Source organism: Lathyrus oleraceus, chromosome 4 (genome assembly GCF_024323335.1).
Source record: "Lathyrus oleraceus cultivar Zhongwan6 chromosome 4, CAAS_Psat_ZW6_1.0, whole genome shotgun sequence".
NCBI classification, from domain to species: Eukaryota; Viridiplantae; Streptophyta; class Magnoliopsida; order Fabales; family Fabaceae; genus Lathyrus; species Lathyrus oleraceus.
The window spans coordinates 240660895-240679851 of NC_066582.1; the positions used below are offsets into that span (position 1 = coordinate 240660895).

Here is an 18957-nt window from a genome sequence, read left to right on the forward strand (position 1 = left end):
AAAATAATTTTGTGTTAAAAATTATACATTAATTTTAAATAAAAATATAAAATTAATTTTATAATTATTTTTTTCAGTACAAATTTTCTATAAATAAGTGTCTTATCTTATATACTCGTGCCGTTAGTAACATTACCCAAAAAGTAAAATCAACCCAAAGACTGAATTGCTCTCGAGATTAGTTACTTAAAAATTAAGATACACAAAATACGACGGCGTATTAGCAAAGACATAAGCTACATTATCCACGTCACCTCGTCGAGCTAATTGTAATTTCCATCATCATCGTCTTCTTCTAACTTCTTCCCTACCCCTTAGGTTTTTACATCCCCAGTTTCACTTCACCTTCTTTTTCTCCATTCTCAACCCTCTTCACCGCAACTCTCTTTTTCTTTTCGTTTCTTCACCACCATCACTCGCTGTTTCTTCACCACCTTCATCACCATCGTCTCCTACACTTACCCCAACGATTTGTTATTTTTCGCCCTACAAGGTACAATTCCATCTTCGTTTCTCCATAATGCCATTCGAAACGCCTTTCTCGTTTCTCACCGTGGTAGGTTATTCATCACCTCAATTTTTTGATGATTTTTTTTATTCTGTGAAATAGGTATGTTAGATGCTTGAGTTCTGGTGATTGTGATGGCGTCTAAAGGTCAAAGGTCTAAGGTTGATCATGATTATAAAGTTAAACGGCCGAAGGTTAGTTCTTCTTTCTCGTCGTTTATGTTTTTTTGTCTGTCAGCTTTTTTTCTTTCGGTTTCATGCATTGATTTTGCAGTGGAATGATAGTGTAGTCACTGGTTTTGATCTCTTGCTCTGTTTCTCTAGTTTTGAGACGCCTTTTTTTTTTGTCCTTTAGACGTTTATATAAGAGTTGTCAACACTTGTGGATCACAGAAAATATCTGTTTGTTTAATGGAATCTTCAATCCGCTCCATTAATTTTAGGATATCCAAACATAGCTTAAAGTGTTAAATGTTATAGAGTTGCTATAGTCGCCATTTGACAACACTCGCATTTATTTAGTATCACGGAATAATTGTGTTTTGTTATAATTCTGCTATACTATAATCCATTCATTTTATGATATTTTATGATTATCCAAACGCAGCCTAAAGTATTAAATTCATATCACGGAATAATAGCGGTTTGTTAAAATTCTGCTATACTATAAGCCGCTATAGCAGCTATTTGACAACACTTGTTTATATTTAACAAAGGGTAACTTAACTGGTGGGCTTGGAAGGTAGGATGTGATGAAACTAACTGAAATAACACCTTTTGCGATCTTAGAATTAGAATTGGTTGATTCTTATTGCAAATATAGTTTTATATTGTGTAATTATTTGTATAGATTCTATTCAGCCTGTTAATTAGGCCAATTAGGTATAGCCCAGTCCATTTAAACAGTTTATTGATTGTAGCATTGTACTCAAATTACCTTTGAAATGATAATCATAAAGTCCATAACTTGAACATACTCCCTTTGGGATAACACCATCTTGAGATGCTTGATCTCTTTCTCTTAAAATATCCAATTGTCCAAGTTGTGTGGGGAAAGAGAGTTGCACATATAGATGAGCTTCTCATTAAGGAAAGACTAACTTCCAGTGACGAAGATGTTATCCTCAAAGGCTAGAACACTAAGGTAGTACTGAAAATATGATAGAACAAATAAGGACAGTTGTCATTTACTTTTACTGACAGTAATCTTGATTAGGGTTTTAGCCTGATATTCAAACCAGACATTCAAACCAAACACGAGGAACTTGTTTGAGCCCATGAATTCCTTCATTTAGCTTGTAGACTAGGGGTTTATGCTTGTCTTCAAATCTACTTGGATGTACCAATTGTTGATTAGGTTAGAGTTATTGATAGAGATTTTCCTTCTTTTGTCATTTTTTTGTTTACATTCAATCTTAAGGTTATTTAGGTCAAGATACGACATCAAGTTCATTATTGTTTTTGATCTACTGCGTAGTCTATTGCTGGAGATCTTTCTGTCGGGCTTTCTCTGGGAGCTTATTAGATGCAAGAGCCCTTTGGGCTTGAAGTGTGGACTGTACATAGGCTCAATTACCACGTATTGGAATTTTACTTGTTACTAAAAGAATGGGTGCAAAAGGATTGAGCTGTAGTGGTCCATAGAGGCTTTGGTATCATGTCACAATCCAACTATTCCAAAAGCTTAGGCTGTTAAGTAGAAACACATGGATTATTTAATCTTATATATCTCGAACACTAGATATATCTTTTCCTCCTTGTGCTAGCTTTGGGTTGAGTTAAGACATAGTCCCTTAATAATTCTAAAATGGTAGTAGAGTCTCTTTAGCCAAGTGATTTTGTTAGATCCTTGTCGCTTGTACTCTTCTAAATAAAAAGTCAAATTTTAGCACAATGTTGGTGGGCATATGCACTGTCCACACTTCAGGTCGTAGGGAGTGTTGCACGAGGAGGGGTGTTAGATACAAAACCATTCATTTGCTCTCACCCAACAACTTAAGCTTTTGGGATAATTGGTTCATGATGACAAGGTCGTCAAAATTAAGATCCTTCCTAAGATCAGAAAGGGGTCTCAAGGATGCAAATCACATAATTTAACTGTGACTGAATAAAAAATAGCTTAAAATAAATCTGTGAGATGTCACAAGGATACAGAGAAGTTTCAACTCAAAGGAAAAAACACAGGTGTAATATTCGAAAAATTTAAAAGAAAAAAACTCACTAATGGTGTCAAGAAAGGAAGAAGTGAAGAACAGAGAGGTGCATTTCTCTCATAAAAGTGTCGTACAAATCTAAAAGAGTTTTAGGGGTTTTCTAACTCAAAAACCAGTTTTCCCCATCCCGACACGGAAATCTGTTCAGCTTGCATATCTCTCCAGGTTTGAAAAACTCGCTCGTGTCTACGTTTTCACGTGTTTGCACGGTGATCCCACAATTTCCACCAAATTCAGAGTTTTCACCTGCACAGGAATGCCCAGCCCCTTTAAGATCGCAAAATCACAGAATCCGACGAGTTGGATCATGATTTTGACTATCATGCATGCCAAGAGTAATAAGAAAGGAGATGAGAGATACTCATTTCCTTTCTGAACAAGAAAGAAACCATCAAATGGGAACATTTTATTTGTTTATTTTACGACAATATAGCTCTCTTCCCATTTTCTTCTTAAATTGAATTTTGCTGTGTCAGGCTCTTGAAGCTCCAAAGGATCCTAGACGACCCAAAACTCATTGGGACCATGTTTTAGAAGAGATGGTGTGGCTATCAAAGGTACCTACTTGTTTCAACCTCAACATCTGAAATGATTGTTGCAGCAATATTTTAATTTATATGATTTTGTTTGCTATGCTTTTTGCTTTGCAGGACTTCGAGTCAGAGAGGAAATGGAAATTAGCTCAGGCAAAGAAAGTTTCTTTAAAAGCCAGCAAAGGCATGTTAGATCATGCTACAAGAGGTGAAAAGAAAATGAAGGTTCTGATTTCTCCTCTAAATAAATAAATCTACAGAAAGCATGTTATCGTCACTGTGCGCATGTTTCTTTTAATCCCACTGTACTGTTGTGTGATGAGAACTGCATCTTGTACAGGAAGAAGAGCAGCGGTTAAGAAAAGTTGCAATGAGTATTTCTAAGGATGTTAAGAAATTTTGGACAAAAATAGAAAAGCTGGTAATGTGTTTCATTTAATTGATTTGATTACTGGCATAATTATCATGATTTCCCTTTGATGTCCATCACTTCATCCTTTGTTGTGTTCCTAGGTTCTTTACAAGCATCAAATGGAACTCGATGAGAAGAAAAAAAAGGCACTTGACAAACAGCTTGAGTTTCTTTTAGGGCAAACTGAGAGGTGGTTTCCTTTTTATTTATTTTTTTCGATTTTCATTTGCAATAACTAGCAGTCCACTTAACTCTGACAGTTAATTTAAATTTCTTTTGTTTTCAGATACTCAACTATGTTGGCCGAGAATCTTGTGGATGCTCATACACCAGCAGAGAAAATTTCTGCAGAGCATCACACAGGTATTCAATGCAAAGATATAGATGGAGACATCATCAATGAACCTCAGGAAGCTAATGTTGGTGGGTAAAGAATTGTAACTTTAGTTACAAGTAGAAATTACTTATTTTTCTAACTTCACTCAATCCATTTTGCAACAGAGTATCAATCCAACACACCTGATCATGATGAAGAATATGATGTACAATCTGATGATGTATTGGTAATTTTGTTATTTTCCGAATACCATTACAAGATTCTTTACTTTTTTGTTGTTGTCATGTTTGCCTATGATGGGAACTTGTTGCTTGGGAGCCCGGATAGAGTATCTACTATTACTAGTATTTATTTTATATGATCTGCTTGCTAGTTCAGATATATAAGGTTCCACTACGCTGGTTTATCTTGGCTGTTTAACAACCAAAGATAAATCTGTTTTATTATCTGTTTTTATTTAAAAAAACATTACATCATGTATACTTTATTTTCTAATTGTGACATATTTAACTTATTCATGTATTATGATATCATCATTTGATTCATGCAGTCGAGTCCACTTAATGGGATATAAGTTTGGTTGTTCACTTTTTGTTATTAATTTACCATGTGCTTACTGAAAAATTGTATCTTTAAAAGAACATTATGCAATAGGGTGGGTTTCTGCATTTAAAATTAGGAAAGTTTTAGTTTAACCATGTGCACGCTGAATAAGTTTTCTCAACCATGATTTTTCTTTTGGAAATAAACAACACTGGCACTGTCTCTCTCAACTGATTATCATGTCTGTTGTTCAAATCATATAAACTTCATGTTTATGTTTCCAGGATGATGATGAGCAAACCCTTGAAGAAGATGAGGCTCTTATAACTAAAGAAGAAAGGCAAGAGGAATTGGCAGCTTTGCAGAATGAAATGGATCTTCCAATTGAGGAGTTACTCAAACGTTATGCTGGAGATAAAGGTGATTTTTCTTAATAAGAAATATTCTATTTTGGAGAGGGATAGAATATGGCAATTTTATTATGTCAACCAATTTTTTTTTTGTCTCTGGAAAGCTGCGTTATTCTCACTTAATGGAAGGCAATATAAACCATATAAAAAATGTTACTTAGTGATAGCTAAGTTGATCCAGTATATACCTTTTTAAAAGAAAACCATTTGGTGTCTAGCTTTGCCTCAATATATATAGTGATTGCCGTAATAGACCATTGGGTAATTTATTAGGCAATTGGTTTCTTTACAATCAGGAGAATTGACAAGGCATGAAAGTAGTCCGGATCGTAGTGAAGATGATGAAAAAATAGTTGGAACTGATGGTGCTGATGGTCAGGACGAACCAGTATTGGGTATGTTGCCTTTTTATTTTGCACAAGTTATACTTGTTTCTGACATAGGGCATGGCTAAAATACACAGAAAATGGAGATCGTCTATCTATAAGCAAAATAGGTACAAGCAACTCTGGCATGGTCCCTGGTCTACGTTGTGTAAGTTGTATGTGTTTAATTTTACCACTTTGAATGGCATAGTGAGTTAAGGACTTAGTGTAATGCTCAATTTTTAATTTCAGGATGACAATAATGGTGATGCAGCTACACCAACAAATAGTCTATCTCAAAATGAGAATCAGCAATTTGGAAGTCGTAAGGAGGTTACCAGTGAGGCAGCCAATGAAAATGTTCCATTTGATTTTTCTGATGAAGAGGTGACATTGCATTTTTTTTGGCAAATATGTACCTTTGATCAATTAGTGCATATACCTTTTCAATGCTGTCAGAAAAGAAGAATTGTTCACACTGCTGGTGCATAACTGTTGTGGTGGTATTTTGCAACTTAAACAACTGTCATTCTAGTTCTTTTATTCTGTAAATTTGATTTTAAAAAATATCAAGTCCATCTGGTCCTTTTTATTATTCAAATTATCTTAGTTTAGATATCAGGCTCTGTGTGAGGGCCTTGAAGTATAATGACTCATTGTCTATCAGAAAGCCCTTGGCATGGTTGGGAAAAATACAACTATTTTGTACCAGCAATGTGAGAGATCTTCATGTAATTAGTGGTTTTGCATGCAAGGAAAGTTAAGGTGATAATGTGTGCTAAAAGCCCTAGCACTAATGACAAAAATTACAGGAAAATTAGGTTGATTGAGTACTATCGTCAAAGTAGGTTCTAACCCGTGAGACAGCCCGACCCACTATACCCACAGGTTGAGGCAGGTTACTTTGAGTTGATTTGGGCCAACCCACATCCACAAAAAGTATAAAAGATAAATTTGGCACAAAACACATGTCCTTAATAATAGACTAATAATAAGCATGCATCAAGATTCATCAAAACGTTCAGATTCTGTCTTTAAACACTAGCAATGCTATGGTTGCTGAGAGTGAGTGTCAGCTGTGGAGAGGAAGCCTAAGGAAGAAAGGTTGCCACCTGCATGGCATTGTCCACGACTGTGCATGGCAGCTGGTTGCGGAGATGAGTTGTCGCGTCGTGACTAAAGAGCGCTTGCACAGGGCAACACACATAGGCCCTGTTTTACGCCCTTGGCTGACAGAACCATGGAGTGTTCTCGCAGCTCACTTTTCCGTTCATCCCGTTGTGAGGCAGTCTGAGTGGGCCAGGTTATCCTGTTTATATAGCTCTAGATTTTAGTAAAAGAGCGAATATAGTGAGACCAACTATGTTATTCCGTAATGTTGATTTGAGATCTTTGACCCCCGTTATTTATATGTACCACACATAGCTCTAGATTTTAGTAAAGGAGCGAATATAGTGAGACCAACTATGTTATTCCATAATGTTGATTTGAGATCTTTGACCCCCGTTATTTATATGTACCACACATTTTGAGCAATATTCTTCCAGCCTTCGATTTAATGGATATCTTTTTAAGCCGAGTTTCTATCATATTAACAATCTCTATCCACTTCCTCACTCTCATTATGTTTTACCCGTTTTGCACTTTTCCTTTGCTATTATCAGTGTCCAACTGTTTACTTATGCTGTTTGTGTTGTTTATGTGTTATGAAATATTGTCAGGAAGATGGTGACTTTTTGTTTGGCACAGAGGATAAGGTACTACTTTGTGTGAGGACGTGATTGTCATATTTCCGTTATTGTTTGTTTTAATTGTTGTTGATCATCAATAAGGTAGGCGTGGTTGGTAATTGCAGATGATGATTATTTATGTTGCAAACAATGCATGTCTGAACTGTTCCGAGAGTTTGTAAAGCAACCACAACATTTCTGTTCTGAGTTGTATATTCTGCTATCTCATGTTCTGGAAAATTATAACAAAACAATATATATTGAATTACGACATTGACATACTATATGAAGTTATGAATGGTGTGAGGCCATTGTATCTCCCTGTTTTATTGCAAAAGTGAAAAATTATAACTGCATAAGTTTATTATTGGTATATTTAAACAGCATCACATACATAATCTCTCAGCTGCTTACTTGGTGATAAAGTGTGAAAAATAGGAAGAATATTTTTCTGAATGTGCTAGAGTTTATTGCACTCAGCATGAGGCTTAATTTATAAACATGGTAATTACAATGCTAATAAATGAACATGTGCAATTTGCAAGAGTAATTAAGCTAACACAATTTCCTAAGATACATAGGACAAAGAACCTTAGGTAGTTGGAAAATGAAGAATTAATTGGAAAATGGAAAATTAATATTTTAATAGATAGTTTGGGAGCACCTGTAGATGTGGGACAATAGAATTAATTTCCAACATAAAGTATTGTCAAAGCTATTACTATTGAGTCACAAACGAGGCACCTGTGAATGTGGGACAATTTGGGGGCTCTCATTGGGGATTATTATCATAGATAGTTTTCGTTTACATTTGTAGTCCGTCTAATGTACAATTTTCTGAGAAATGTTCATACATAGTCTTTGACAGCTTATCAATTATCAGCATATAACATTATTAATTAATGAGTAGACTGCCCAGCGTCAGTGCGACTGCCCCGCTTGGTTATGTTTCTCAAGTTGGAACCCATCTGATAGTGTCTATTAGTATGTGCAAATCAAATTTTGCACATGAAAGAAACAGTTTTTCCCGTAGTTGGGTAACAAATGATCGGCTAGATGTGAAGTGATCACTTTTGATACGTATGTTACCAAATTCAAATGTTGTGTATGATAAGTTTTTTATAATCAGAATTCTAGTATTATTCCATTATCCATAGAAATTTAAATTTTTTCAGAATCAAGAATTATGTTAAATATAACTTGTATGGGATGGTATTTTATATTAAAGAAGTTATCGTCGGTTGAATACTTTATTTAATTATTTTGAAGGTCTTACCAATTTACTTATTTTCATTTCTTGGTTGGGATCTTGTGTCTTAACTTCATTACAATGATCAGGATGATGAGACAACCTTATCTGAGGAAGAAAAACTGGACAGAGTTGATGCAATTGATCCAAAAGACGAGGTTAAGAGCTAATAAGCTAATTTCCCCCCTACAGTCAGCTTTGTTTATATATATTGTTTTGTTATCCTCATGACCAAGCTTTTATTATATGTAGATTGCATTACTACAAAAAGAGAGTAACATGTCGGTTGAGGAACTACTTGCAAGGTATAAAAAGGTAGGGGGTATTCATCTTTAGTTGTTGCTTATGGCTTAATTCATTGGTATTAAAACTATGATTTCATTTTTTCCTCCTTTATTTTTTAGGACCTGAGTGATGATGGGGATCAGGAAGTTGAGTCTGATTATGATTCTGCTTCCTCAAAAGACCATCAGAGTTCACCAGTCCATGTTGATGATGATGCTGAGCAGAAAATTCCTGCTGTTGATGTGGGTGAAGATATGAAGTCTGGCAAGCAACTGGCTGTCGTACAGACCCAGGCAGAAGAACAGGGGGAAGGACCCTGTGAAAATTCAGAGGAAAGAGAAAGTGAGGATATAATTGCTGATGCAGCTGCTGCTGCAAGATCAGCACAACCAACTGGAAACACCTTCTCCACAACTAAAGTGCGTACAAAATCCCCCTTTCTACTCAAGTACACTCTTCGTGAATATCAACATATTGGATTGGATTGGCTCGTAACAATGTATGAAAAAAAGCTGAATGGAATTCTGGCAGATGAAATGGGGCTTGGAAAAACCATAATGACTATAGCTTTGCTTGCACATCTTGCCTGTGAAAAGGGGATTTGGGGTCCACATCTAATTGTAGTGCCAACTAGTGTGATGCTTAACTGGGAGACTGAATTTCTGAAATGGTGTCCCGCGTTTAAAATTTTGACCTATTTTGGAAGCGCAAAGGAGCGAAAACATAAAAGACAAGGATGGTTAAAACCAAACTCATTTCACGTATGCATAACAACATATAGATTAGTTATTCAGGATTCCAAAGTTTTTAAGCGCAAAAAGTGGAAATACTTGATCTTAGATGAAGCTCACCTCATTAAAAACTGGAAATCACAAAGGTGGCAGACACTGTTGAATTTCAATTCAAAACGACGAATTCTGTTGACTGGTACACCGCTACAGAATGATCTCATGGAACTGTGGTCTCTCATGCATTTCTTGATGCCCCATGTTTTCCAGTCACACCAAGAGTTTAAGGATTGGTTTAGTAATCCTATATCAGGGATGGTAGAGGGAGAGGAAAAAGTTAATAAGGAGGTTGTTGATCGCCTGCATAACGTCCTTCGTCCATTCTTACTCCGTCGATTAAAGAGAGATGTAGAAAAGCAACTTCCCATGAAAATTGAGCATGTCATATACTGTAGGCTGTCAAAGAGGCAGAGGAATTTGTATGAGGATTTTATTGCTAGCTCAGAGACTCAAGCTACTCTTGCAAATGCCAATTTTTTTGGGATGATCAGTATTATCATGCAACTTCGGAAGGTTTGTAATCATCCTGACCTATTTGAGGGTCGTCCAATCGTCAGTTCTTTTGATATGTGTGGGATTGATATTCAGTTAAGTTCTTCTATTTGCTCCATGCTTTTGCCTAGCTCCTTTTCAACAGTTGACTTAGAAGGTTTGGGTCTTTTATTTACTCATCTTGACTATAACATGACTTCTTGGGAGAGTGATGAAGTGCAATCTATTGAGACCCCTGCAACTTCTATTATGGAACGCACTGATATGGCTGATCTAGAAGTAATTAAGCCTGGACTGAAGTGTCAGAAAAAGCAGCAAGGAACAAGTATTTTCGAAGAGATCCGAAAAGCAATTTGGGAAGAGAGAATATCACAGGCAAAGGAACGTGCAGCAGCTATTGCATGGTGGAACTCCTTGAGGTGTAAAAAACGACCCATCTACTCAACCACTCTAAGGGACCTTGTTACCATAAGGCATCCTGTATATGATATTTATCAAAAGAAGGCAAACCCTGTTTCATACTTGTTCCCATCAAAACTGGCTGACATTGTTCTCTCCCCTGTTGAACGATTTCAAAGGACGATTGATGTGGTTGAAAGTTTCATGTTTGCCATTCCTGCCGCCCGAGCTTCCCCTCCTGTTTGCTGGTGCAGTAAAAGGGATACAACTGTCTTTCTGAACCCATCTTACAAGCAGCGATGCTCTGATATTCTATCACCACTATTGTCACCAATCAGGCCCGCAATTGTTCGTCGTCAAGTATATTTCCCAGATAGGCGACTTATACAATTCGACTGTGGAAAATTACAGGAGCTAGCAATTTTGCTGAGGAGATTAAAATCAGAAGGTCACCGAGCTCTGATATTCACTCAGATGACTAAGATGCTTGACATATTAGAAGCGTTCATTAATTTGTATGGTTATACTTATATGCGCTTAGATGGATCAACGCAGCCAGAGGAGAGGCAGACCTTAATGCAGCGTTTTAACACAAACCCCAAATTTTTTCTTTTCATCCTGTCAACTCGTAGTGGGGGTGTTGGTATCAATCTAGTTGGAGCTGACACAGTTATTTTTTATGATAGTGACTGGAATCCTGCTATGGATCAACAGGCTCAAGATCGATGCCACAGAATTGGTCAGACACGTGAAGTGCATATATATCGATTGATTAGTGAAAGCACCATTGAGGAGAATATTTTGAAGAAAGCAAAGCAAAAGCGCGCACTTGATGATTTAGTTATACAAAGTGGGGGTTATAATACTGAGTTCTTCAAAAAGCTTGATCCGATGGAACTATTTTCAGGTCATAGAACACTTTCAATTAAAGACACGCCGAAGGAGAAAAACCAGAACAGGGGAGAAGTTTCTGTTACTAATGCAGATGTGGAAGCTGCATTAAAACATGTCGAAGATGAGGCAGATTATATGGCACTGAAGAAAGTTGAACTGGAAGAAGCCGTGGATAATCAGGAATTTACAGAAGAAGCCAGTGGGAGACTTGAAGAGGATGAATATGCAAATGAGGATGATGAGCCTCAAGAATTAGGCGAATCTGTTTCCAATTTGAATAAAGAGGATGCATTAATGTTAAATGGAGGTGATCCTAAGGAAGATAAACCGCCCTCTGTTGTTGCCAAAGAAGATGATGTTGACATGCTGGCAGATGTGAACCAGATGGCAGAAGCTGCAGCTGCAGCTGGGCAGGCGTTATCAGCATTTGAGAGTGAGCTACGCCCTATTGACCGATATGCCATTCGTTTTCTAGAGCTGTGGGATCCAATTATAGATAAAGCAGCCTTGGAATCTGAAGTCAGGATTGAGGATACTGAATGGGAATTGGATCGCATTGAAAGGTATAAGGAGGAGATGGAAGCCGAAATTGACGAAGATGAGGAGCCTCTTGTATATGAAAGTATGCACCTCGCTACCCTTTCTGTTTCAATTTTATTTGGAACTGTTGCTATTTTATGTTTATAGAAGTTGAAGTGGTTGTCATTAGATTATACCCCGGGAAAGGGAAATAGAGGCGGGAAAGTATTCAAATAACATATCTCTAACATAGTTTAGTTGATAAATAGAAGACATGCTGTACAATAATCTGTAGCTTATGTTCTTCTATATGTTCATCACATCCGGAGCCATTAATAAACGTACTTAACATGCTTGTCCATTTTAATTTTCCTTATAAATTAAAATACAGATGACTTTCCATGCTTGTAATGTCTACTATATCAACTTAATCAGCTCGTTGTCACAAAAATTAACTTACAAATTTATTTGGTTTGTATGCATGATATAATTGTGAGACTGAATACTTCTTTTCTTGGTCTGTGTTAGGCTGGGATGCAGATTTTGCAACAACGGCTTATCGGCAGCAAGTAGAGGCCTTGGCTCAACATCAAGTCTGTTGAATCAACATTGGTATCCTTTTATTTTCTTTCTTGACTTCTTGTGGTTATGGTTTAATATGTTTGCTTTAATGTTCATTTAGTTAATGGAAGAACTTGAATATGAAGCTAAACTGAAAGAGGAAGCTGAAGAAGAGAAAAAGTAAGTCAGCACTGACTTTCATTGTCTCCTCCTTCATTGGCTTTAAAAAAAGAATCTATAAATATACCATCTTTATGGGACTTACAAATTAATATTCTTTTTATGAACTATGTTTACGGTGAGGGTAAGGTTTTGGTATAAACTCTGGCTTCAGAATCTGCTTAGTTTTGATAGTTTCTCCTAGTTTGTAATATATGGAAACAAGGTAACAACTAAATATGAAAATATCTGAGAATTCTTTATCTTCCATTTTTCAGCAGGACTCAAACACCAAATGATTCGAAGCTCAAGCCTAAAAAGAAACCCAAGAAAGCAAAGTTCAAATCTCTGAAGAAAGGATCTTTAACCTCTAGCTTAAGAACTGTGAAAGATGAGCGACGAGCAGTGCCAATGGCCATAGATGATGATGCTGCCACTAGTCTTGATTTTGTGTCTCCAAGTTCAAGTAGACATAAAAAACGCAAGAAGTCTAAATTAACAACTGATGGTGAAGAAGAAAAGAGATTTAAGAAGTCCAAAAAGTACAAGAGGGATCCTCTTGACATTTATGATTCAGATTTGGAATCCATATCAATAGATATGCAGGATGAACATGCAGAATCAGATACATGTAAAAGTCTGGTTGTGTTGGAACAGAAAACAGTTGGCAGGAGTAAGATGGGAGGAAAAATATCCATCACTCCAATGCCTGTGAAACGGGTCTTCATGATAAAATCCGAAAAATTGAAGAAGGGAAATATTTGGTACAGAGATTGTATTCCTTCAGCTGATTTTTGGCTGCCTCAGGAGGATGCAATATTATGTGCAGTTGTTCATGAATATGGTCCTAACTGGAGCTTTGTTAGTGAAATGCTTTATGGCATGACTGCTGGTGGGGCATATAGGGGGAGATATCGTCATCCTGTCCATTGCTGTGAGAGGTTCAGAGAATTGTTCCAAAAATATGTCTTGTTCTCCTTGGACAATGCAAATCATGAGAAAATGAACAACACCTGCTCTGGAAAGGCTCTTAAAGTAACAGAGGTTAGACCAACAATTTAACATGTCTTGTATTTCCACTTTTTATTATTTGCAGTTTATAGTGGCCATCTTGTCTATTTTAACTTATCTTCATATTGCAAATTTTATTTACTGTTTTTTGTTTGAACTTTGAAGTTGTTCAGGCAAGATAATGAGAGAAATTCAAAGAAAGCAAAAGTAAAATGTAGGGAGAATATAAACAGTACATTTTAGTAAATTTTAGAAGTGTCTAATATTTGCGTAATGTTGAAAGAATAGATAACTATTTAGAGGTCCAAACGGCCATCTAAGCTTAATAGAATTCTGTTACAACTAAACTAACCAACTCTTACTGGCATTTGCTGCTGTGCACTTAAGTTATACATATAAGCTACACAGGTAGTATGGTACACCGAAGTATAAATATGTGTATATAACAGAAAGTCTGACTTTGCTGAAAAAGCTTGATATTTTTGTTCAAGCACTCATCCATGACCTCCTTTTTGTTCAAGAGAAGGTCATCAGCAAGAGCCTTTATGTCTTACACATCTCATCTGAAAAATAGTGCCGGCTTGGCCTATGATGCATCTAATACTAACAAATCAGCTGTCCCTTCATGGCTTGGCCTTGATGGGGGACTTAGGGTCAAATCTGCAACCAACGCTCCCCCTTAAGTTGGGTCATAGATGTCAGTCATGCCCAACTTGAATCTGAAGTTTTCATAGTTGGCTCTCTGAAGTGCCTTGGTCAAGATACAGCGTTTTGGTGACACGAGGGTGTGTGCTGAATGGAAATTAGCCCGTTATCAGCCTTCTCCTTGATGAAATGCCTATCAATTTCCTAGTGTAAGCAGCTTTTGGTCCCATATATGACTGAAGTGTTGTCCACATTTGAGTAGGTTTCCTTGTCTGCATTCCAGATTTCTACACCAGTATTATAGTACATGATATTTTCGCCTGACTCGTATTTCTCAGAGTTGAGTAATCATGATATCACCAATCTGTTCTCAAGTTTCCACTTTATGTAGTTTGGATCAGACTTTGCTGGCTGTTTAACGTCTCGCCAGTGATGTAGTCGTCTTGTAGGTGCGGGACACCTCTCTTTGTAAACTCTTATCAATCCTTGTATTTTTTGTACTAGAGATTGAAGTTTTTCCCAATACACCCCTCACGCCCAACAATATTGGGCTTGGTGCGTGAATATAATTGGTCGGTGACCCGATCAATAGGCTTTGATAGTGATACCTTATGCGTTGAGCCTAACTCAACCCTAAATAATAATTAATTAAGGCGACGACTAACCCTACTTATAAATGACAATGTCAAGTCATATCTCATCCAATGGGAGTCTCTTAATATAAGCAAATCCTCCTATTCACATGTTCTTGGTAAGGCATATTACATGATACAATCCACGGGCAGCCTCTTGCTCTCTATTTAGTAGTCCATGATATTGGGTTCCTCTCCACTCTCAGAAACTGAAAGTTGTACACACCCTTAAACTCCTCACCCCACTTACAAAGCATGTTATTAGCCAATGATGATGTCCCCCCAAATCCTCCTTGCTCCCGCCAATTTAAAGAGCTTCTTGGCTTTGCAATTAAGGTGAACCTCTGCTCTACCAATCAAACAATAAAAAGCATCTCACATTAAGAGATTCAATGGTTTACTTTACACCTCTAATCAGGTATCTGATTTAACTAGAATTGTTTACAATTTACAAAGGAAGAACAAGATCAGAAGTTTCCAGCTATGGAGGAAATCTCATTGCCTATAGATCAGTACATATACTAATAAAAGACTTATAACCCTATAACTAATTGGCACCTCCTGGCTTCTTTCACCACTATCAAACCCACTAATTATTCTTGCTTACTAATTGGCACCTCCTATCATCTTGGCCCTGTGGGAATAGACTTGGAGGGTTTTAGGCTTAGATTTGAGTCCAGTTGACCAATCAGGGCAACCTTTGAAAGGAGGTCTATGTTCTTGCTATTCATCTTATTAGAGCATAAGGTACAACTAACAATCCGTTGGTTGAAATCTCTAAATTCTAGGAACAAACATTAAGTTAGTTAGAACTGTGATCATTTTCACTGATTTATATAGATCAATTCTATTGTAATTGAATCATAGTTCAGAATATCAAAGTAGTACAAAGATTCAGTTATAGTTTCTATTTTTTCCTTGAATCTGTGAGATTCATAGAATTCTAACTCATCTAAATCAATATTTATTCTTTCTTAAGCTATTTTTCTCTTATCTCTCTATATCCTTTCTTCTTGCCAATCTGTAACATGCTCTCTTTTTGCAGGATAACATTCAAATATTGTTAGATGTTGCTTCTGAACAGGCAAATAGAGAGTTATTACTGCAGAAGCACTTTTTTGCATTGCTTTCTTCTGCCAGGAAGGTGGCGTCACATGTTGACCGCAGACAAAATCCTCATGCCACTAGCAATGGTCTCTATTTTGACCAGGCTTTCTTCACTTCAATTGGCCAGCATTCACAATACCCCCTGAACAAACCCTCCGAAAGGACGGCGTTTGCTAATTCGGCCCAGAGCAAGAAGTTACTGGAAGCTGCACTGGAAGACATGAGTAGGCCAGCAAATGACAAAACATTCCTATCTAACCAGGGTGGAGGCATGCCGGTGAGTGCAGAACAGGTGGATATTACTCTGGAGTTCCCGAAAGAGGAAAGTGATTCCTTATCCTCATTTCCATCTGTTATAAAATTATCAATAAAAGGGGATGAAGCACTGCCATCTTTAAATAAGCACACAAGAGATGATCATCTCAAAAGTTGTTTTTCTGCTGCTGAGAATCGTTTCAGGTATGGCTGAATGCTTGTATGGGTTTTAGTTTGTGGTATTATGTGTCAATTAAGTTTGGAGTATCTTATTTAATTTTATTATAAGCAAATATTTGGTTCAGTGGTGTGGTCTGTTCAAATCTCGCCAAGAGCACTGTTTTTTCATCAAGATCGTTATCAAATTATATCTTCTAATAATTTTAGATTCTTGTGAGTTTCTGGGACCTGGTTCACTTTGGTATTTGATTTCCAAGAAAGTGTGTCAATTCACAGAACGGTTGACATATTCATATTATAATTTTTAAATTTGGTCTTTTTTCTTGGTTCTTCTGTTGAAATGTATGAATCAGTATTGATATAAAATTTAATAGGATGTGACAACAGGATTTATATTGGTGATTGGAGATTGATATACACTTTCACCTAAAACTTTTTATATTCAATTTCTGTTGCATTAATCTGTTGAAGAACTACTTTTGAGTTTTGACCTGTGTTTTTAACTTTACACTTTGCAGTTATGACTTTCTTGTCTTGTACAGTTAGCACTGTCTAGTTGATTACTCTTTGTTTTCCTATATAGTTTTTGCCTACGTATACATCCTTGTCGTGCTGAAACAAAGTTTCCCTGATTCATATTATATTCTGTATCCAAGTGTGTGCATGTTCCAATGAAATCTATGTTCTATTATGCTACTTCAGAGTTCAGATTTCATTGAATTTCTCTTATAAATTTACACTTGTGAATGTGTACGGGACATAAATAAATCTTTATCGTTGCAGTTGGCAATTGTTTACCTCATAAAAAAATTGGTATTGAAAAAAAAATGCAGTTTTGATCAATCTGTCAATAAATGCTAAAATTTGTTTCCCCTGATGCTTAATTTATGAAGCATTTATTTTTTTTCCTTGCTAGTGTTGACGAGTTACTTATGGTGTTTCTCGTTTTTGTTTTTTCTCCCTCAGGGAGGTATCAAGAGCTTGTGAAGAAGACCGATCTGGATGGGCTTCATCCACATTCCCAACAAATGATGCGAAGTCTCGACCTGGATCCAGGATACAGTCTTCTGGAAAGCAAAGGTCTTCCATCTCCGATCTTACTAAGCCGTCTAGGGGAAAGACAAAAAGAGCTTCAGTGGATTCTAGTGAAATGCATCGCTGTCAAGCTGAACCATTATTCCCGCCAATGCCGCTGCTTCCTGAACTGGCATTGGATCTCCCTTCATCTTCTATGAATGAGTTTGGGTTTACTACGGATAGAAATCTCCCTTTTGATTTGAATGAAGAAAGTTCATTGGAAAGGGAAAGTTTTGGAGTCATCCCACATGATTATATAGCTGAGTTAATCTCGGGCCTTGATGATTGTACAACATTCCCTGAATATACTGATGTTAGATAAGAGGACCAAAACAAGCCTGAAATTCAGTTTTAAATGACTCTTAGCTGCTGAAGTACTGACACACTTGGCAAGTTAGTTTTGGTCAGTTCACAACCTACCGTGGTCTTCGATTAAAAAATCTGCGTTCTTAAAGTGCTTTTGTGGGCATGCCATTTTTTAGAGACAAATACAAAGACCGGATCAAAGTGAACTTGACTTTGCAGCTCGATGACTCTGAAGTTATCTTGATTGAGTTCTGGCAAAGCTAACTAAAGGTTTCGAGACAATATTGGGAATTCTGTGTTGGATTGAGTTCTGGCAAATTTAACAGCACCATTTACCCATAGGAACAAAGTAGGTACTGATTGAAATAAATGAAAAGGTTTGAAGCGTTCATTTATTTTTAATGACCCCAACCACGACACACATGATGTGTCCGGGTCGTGCATGCACGCGTACATATGTTCTTGTTCATAAATCTCATTTAGGTTAGTCTTGAATTATTTTAATTTTAACATGAAAAAATGAGCTATATCAGTTGGTCACTTATATGCATGGAGTAAACCCTTAGTTTAATTTATTTTTAGTGAATGTCTCGATTAATTCTCTAAAATGTGGGGGGTTATCGGAAGGATCACCCATCATTCTCATATTCTTAAGTAATTATCATATTAGGTGTTATTTAAGTAACTATCATATCTTAATCCCAATCATGATTTTTAAACACCCAATCTGATTTTTAAACTAAAGGGTTTAGGGAACTTTTTTCCCCTTTTTTTGACCAATAATAAAGATCCTCCTGAGTAAACAATATTAGGTAGATAGTGGTAGTCATTCTGTATTTTCTAAATTCCATTGTTTAATTTATGAAGGAAAAAAACACAATTGGCTTGCAAAATCACTTTCTAGTTATTGGTAAGTTTAATTAATTTGTAGGTTTTTAAATTATTCGAGAGTTTTTAAATAGGTCTCTAAACTTCTTAAACTATTTCTTTTTTTCTTCTTCCAACTAATCTCTTATGTTATAAGATTGTTGGTCAACAATTAGTTAATGTTGACATGTCAAAAACCAATGCCCACTTAATAGCGTTTGCTTTTATAACTAGTAGGAGATTTTACAACAGGAAGATCAACTACAAACCATGTGTGATTTTCTACAATTCAGCACCTATTGCTTTTCTCGAACAGTTAAATTTTGAGGCTTGTACGTATGATTTGGGTTCAATGTGGGCTGAGATAGAACAGAAAAAATGTTTATATGAAGGAATACAATTATCATAAGACAACATAAAAAATTGGGAAGGCAATTAGATTTGACAGAAATTGGTGAATGACTAGAAGTTAGATAACAAT

The 18957-nt window shown here is 36.5% G+C and overlaps 1 protein-coding gene across 5 annotated transcripts; it reads left to right on the forward strand.

Annotated features, from left to right (window-relative positions):
- The first annotated feature begins 250 nt into the window (after positions 1–250).
- Positions 251–18184, forward strand: LOC127074807 (protein PHOTOPERIOD-INDEPENDENT EARLY FLOWERING 1). Of its 5 annotated transcripts, none has more exons than XM_051016182.1 (21): positions 251–493; positions 611–702; positions 3197–3277; positions 3371–3478; positions 3594–3674; positions 3767–3855; positions 3952–4088; positions 4167–4228; positions 4830–4965; positions 5252–5350; positions 5419–5489; positions 5573–5707; positions 7042–7077; positions 8389–8457; positions 8552–8614; positions 8704–11779; positions 12205–12269; positions 12359–12417; positions 12678–13440; positions 15730–16250; positions 17193–18184. In XM_051016182.1, exons 2-21 carry the CDS (start codon positions 643–645, stop codon positions 17623–17625), a joined length of 6144 nt encoding a protein of 2047 aa, XP_050872139.1. In that variant the 5' UTR covers positions 251–493; positions 611–642; the 3' UTR covers positions 17626–18184. The 5 variants fall into 5 exon arrangements, with proteins under 5 accessions (XP_050872139.1, XP_050872140.1, XP_050872138.1 ...); XM_051016183.1 differs by having other exon boundaries at positions 5252–5329; positions 12675–13440; XM_051016181.1 differs by having other exon boundaries at positions 252–493; positions 12675–13440.
- Positions 18185–18957: the final 773 nt, after the last annotated feature.

Bases quoted from the DNA above. Each gene is read 5' to 3' on its own strand.
- LOC127074807 (XM_051016181.1), top strand. From the start codon at position 643: ATGGCGTCTAAAGGTCAAAGGTCTAAGGTTGATCATGATTATAAAGTT. The intron at 3,479-3,593 runs GTTCTGATTTCT...CATCTTGTACAG, and splicing joins GAGGTGAAAAGAAAATGAAG to GAAGAAGAGCAGCGGTTAAG. The intron at 3,856-3,951 runs GTGGTTTCCTTT...TTTTGTTTTCAG, and splicing joins CTTTTAGGGCAAACTGAGAG to ATACTCAACTATGTTGGCCG.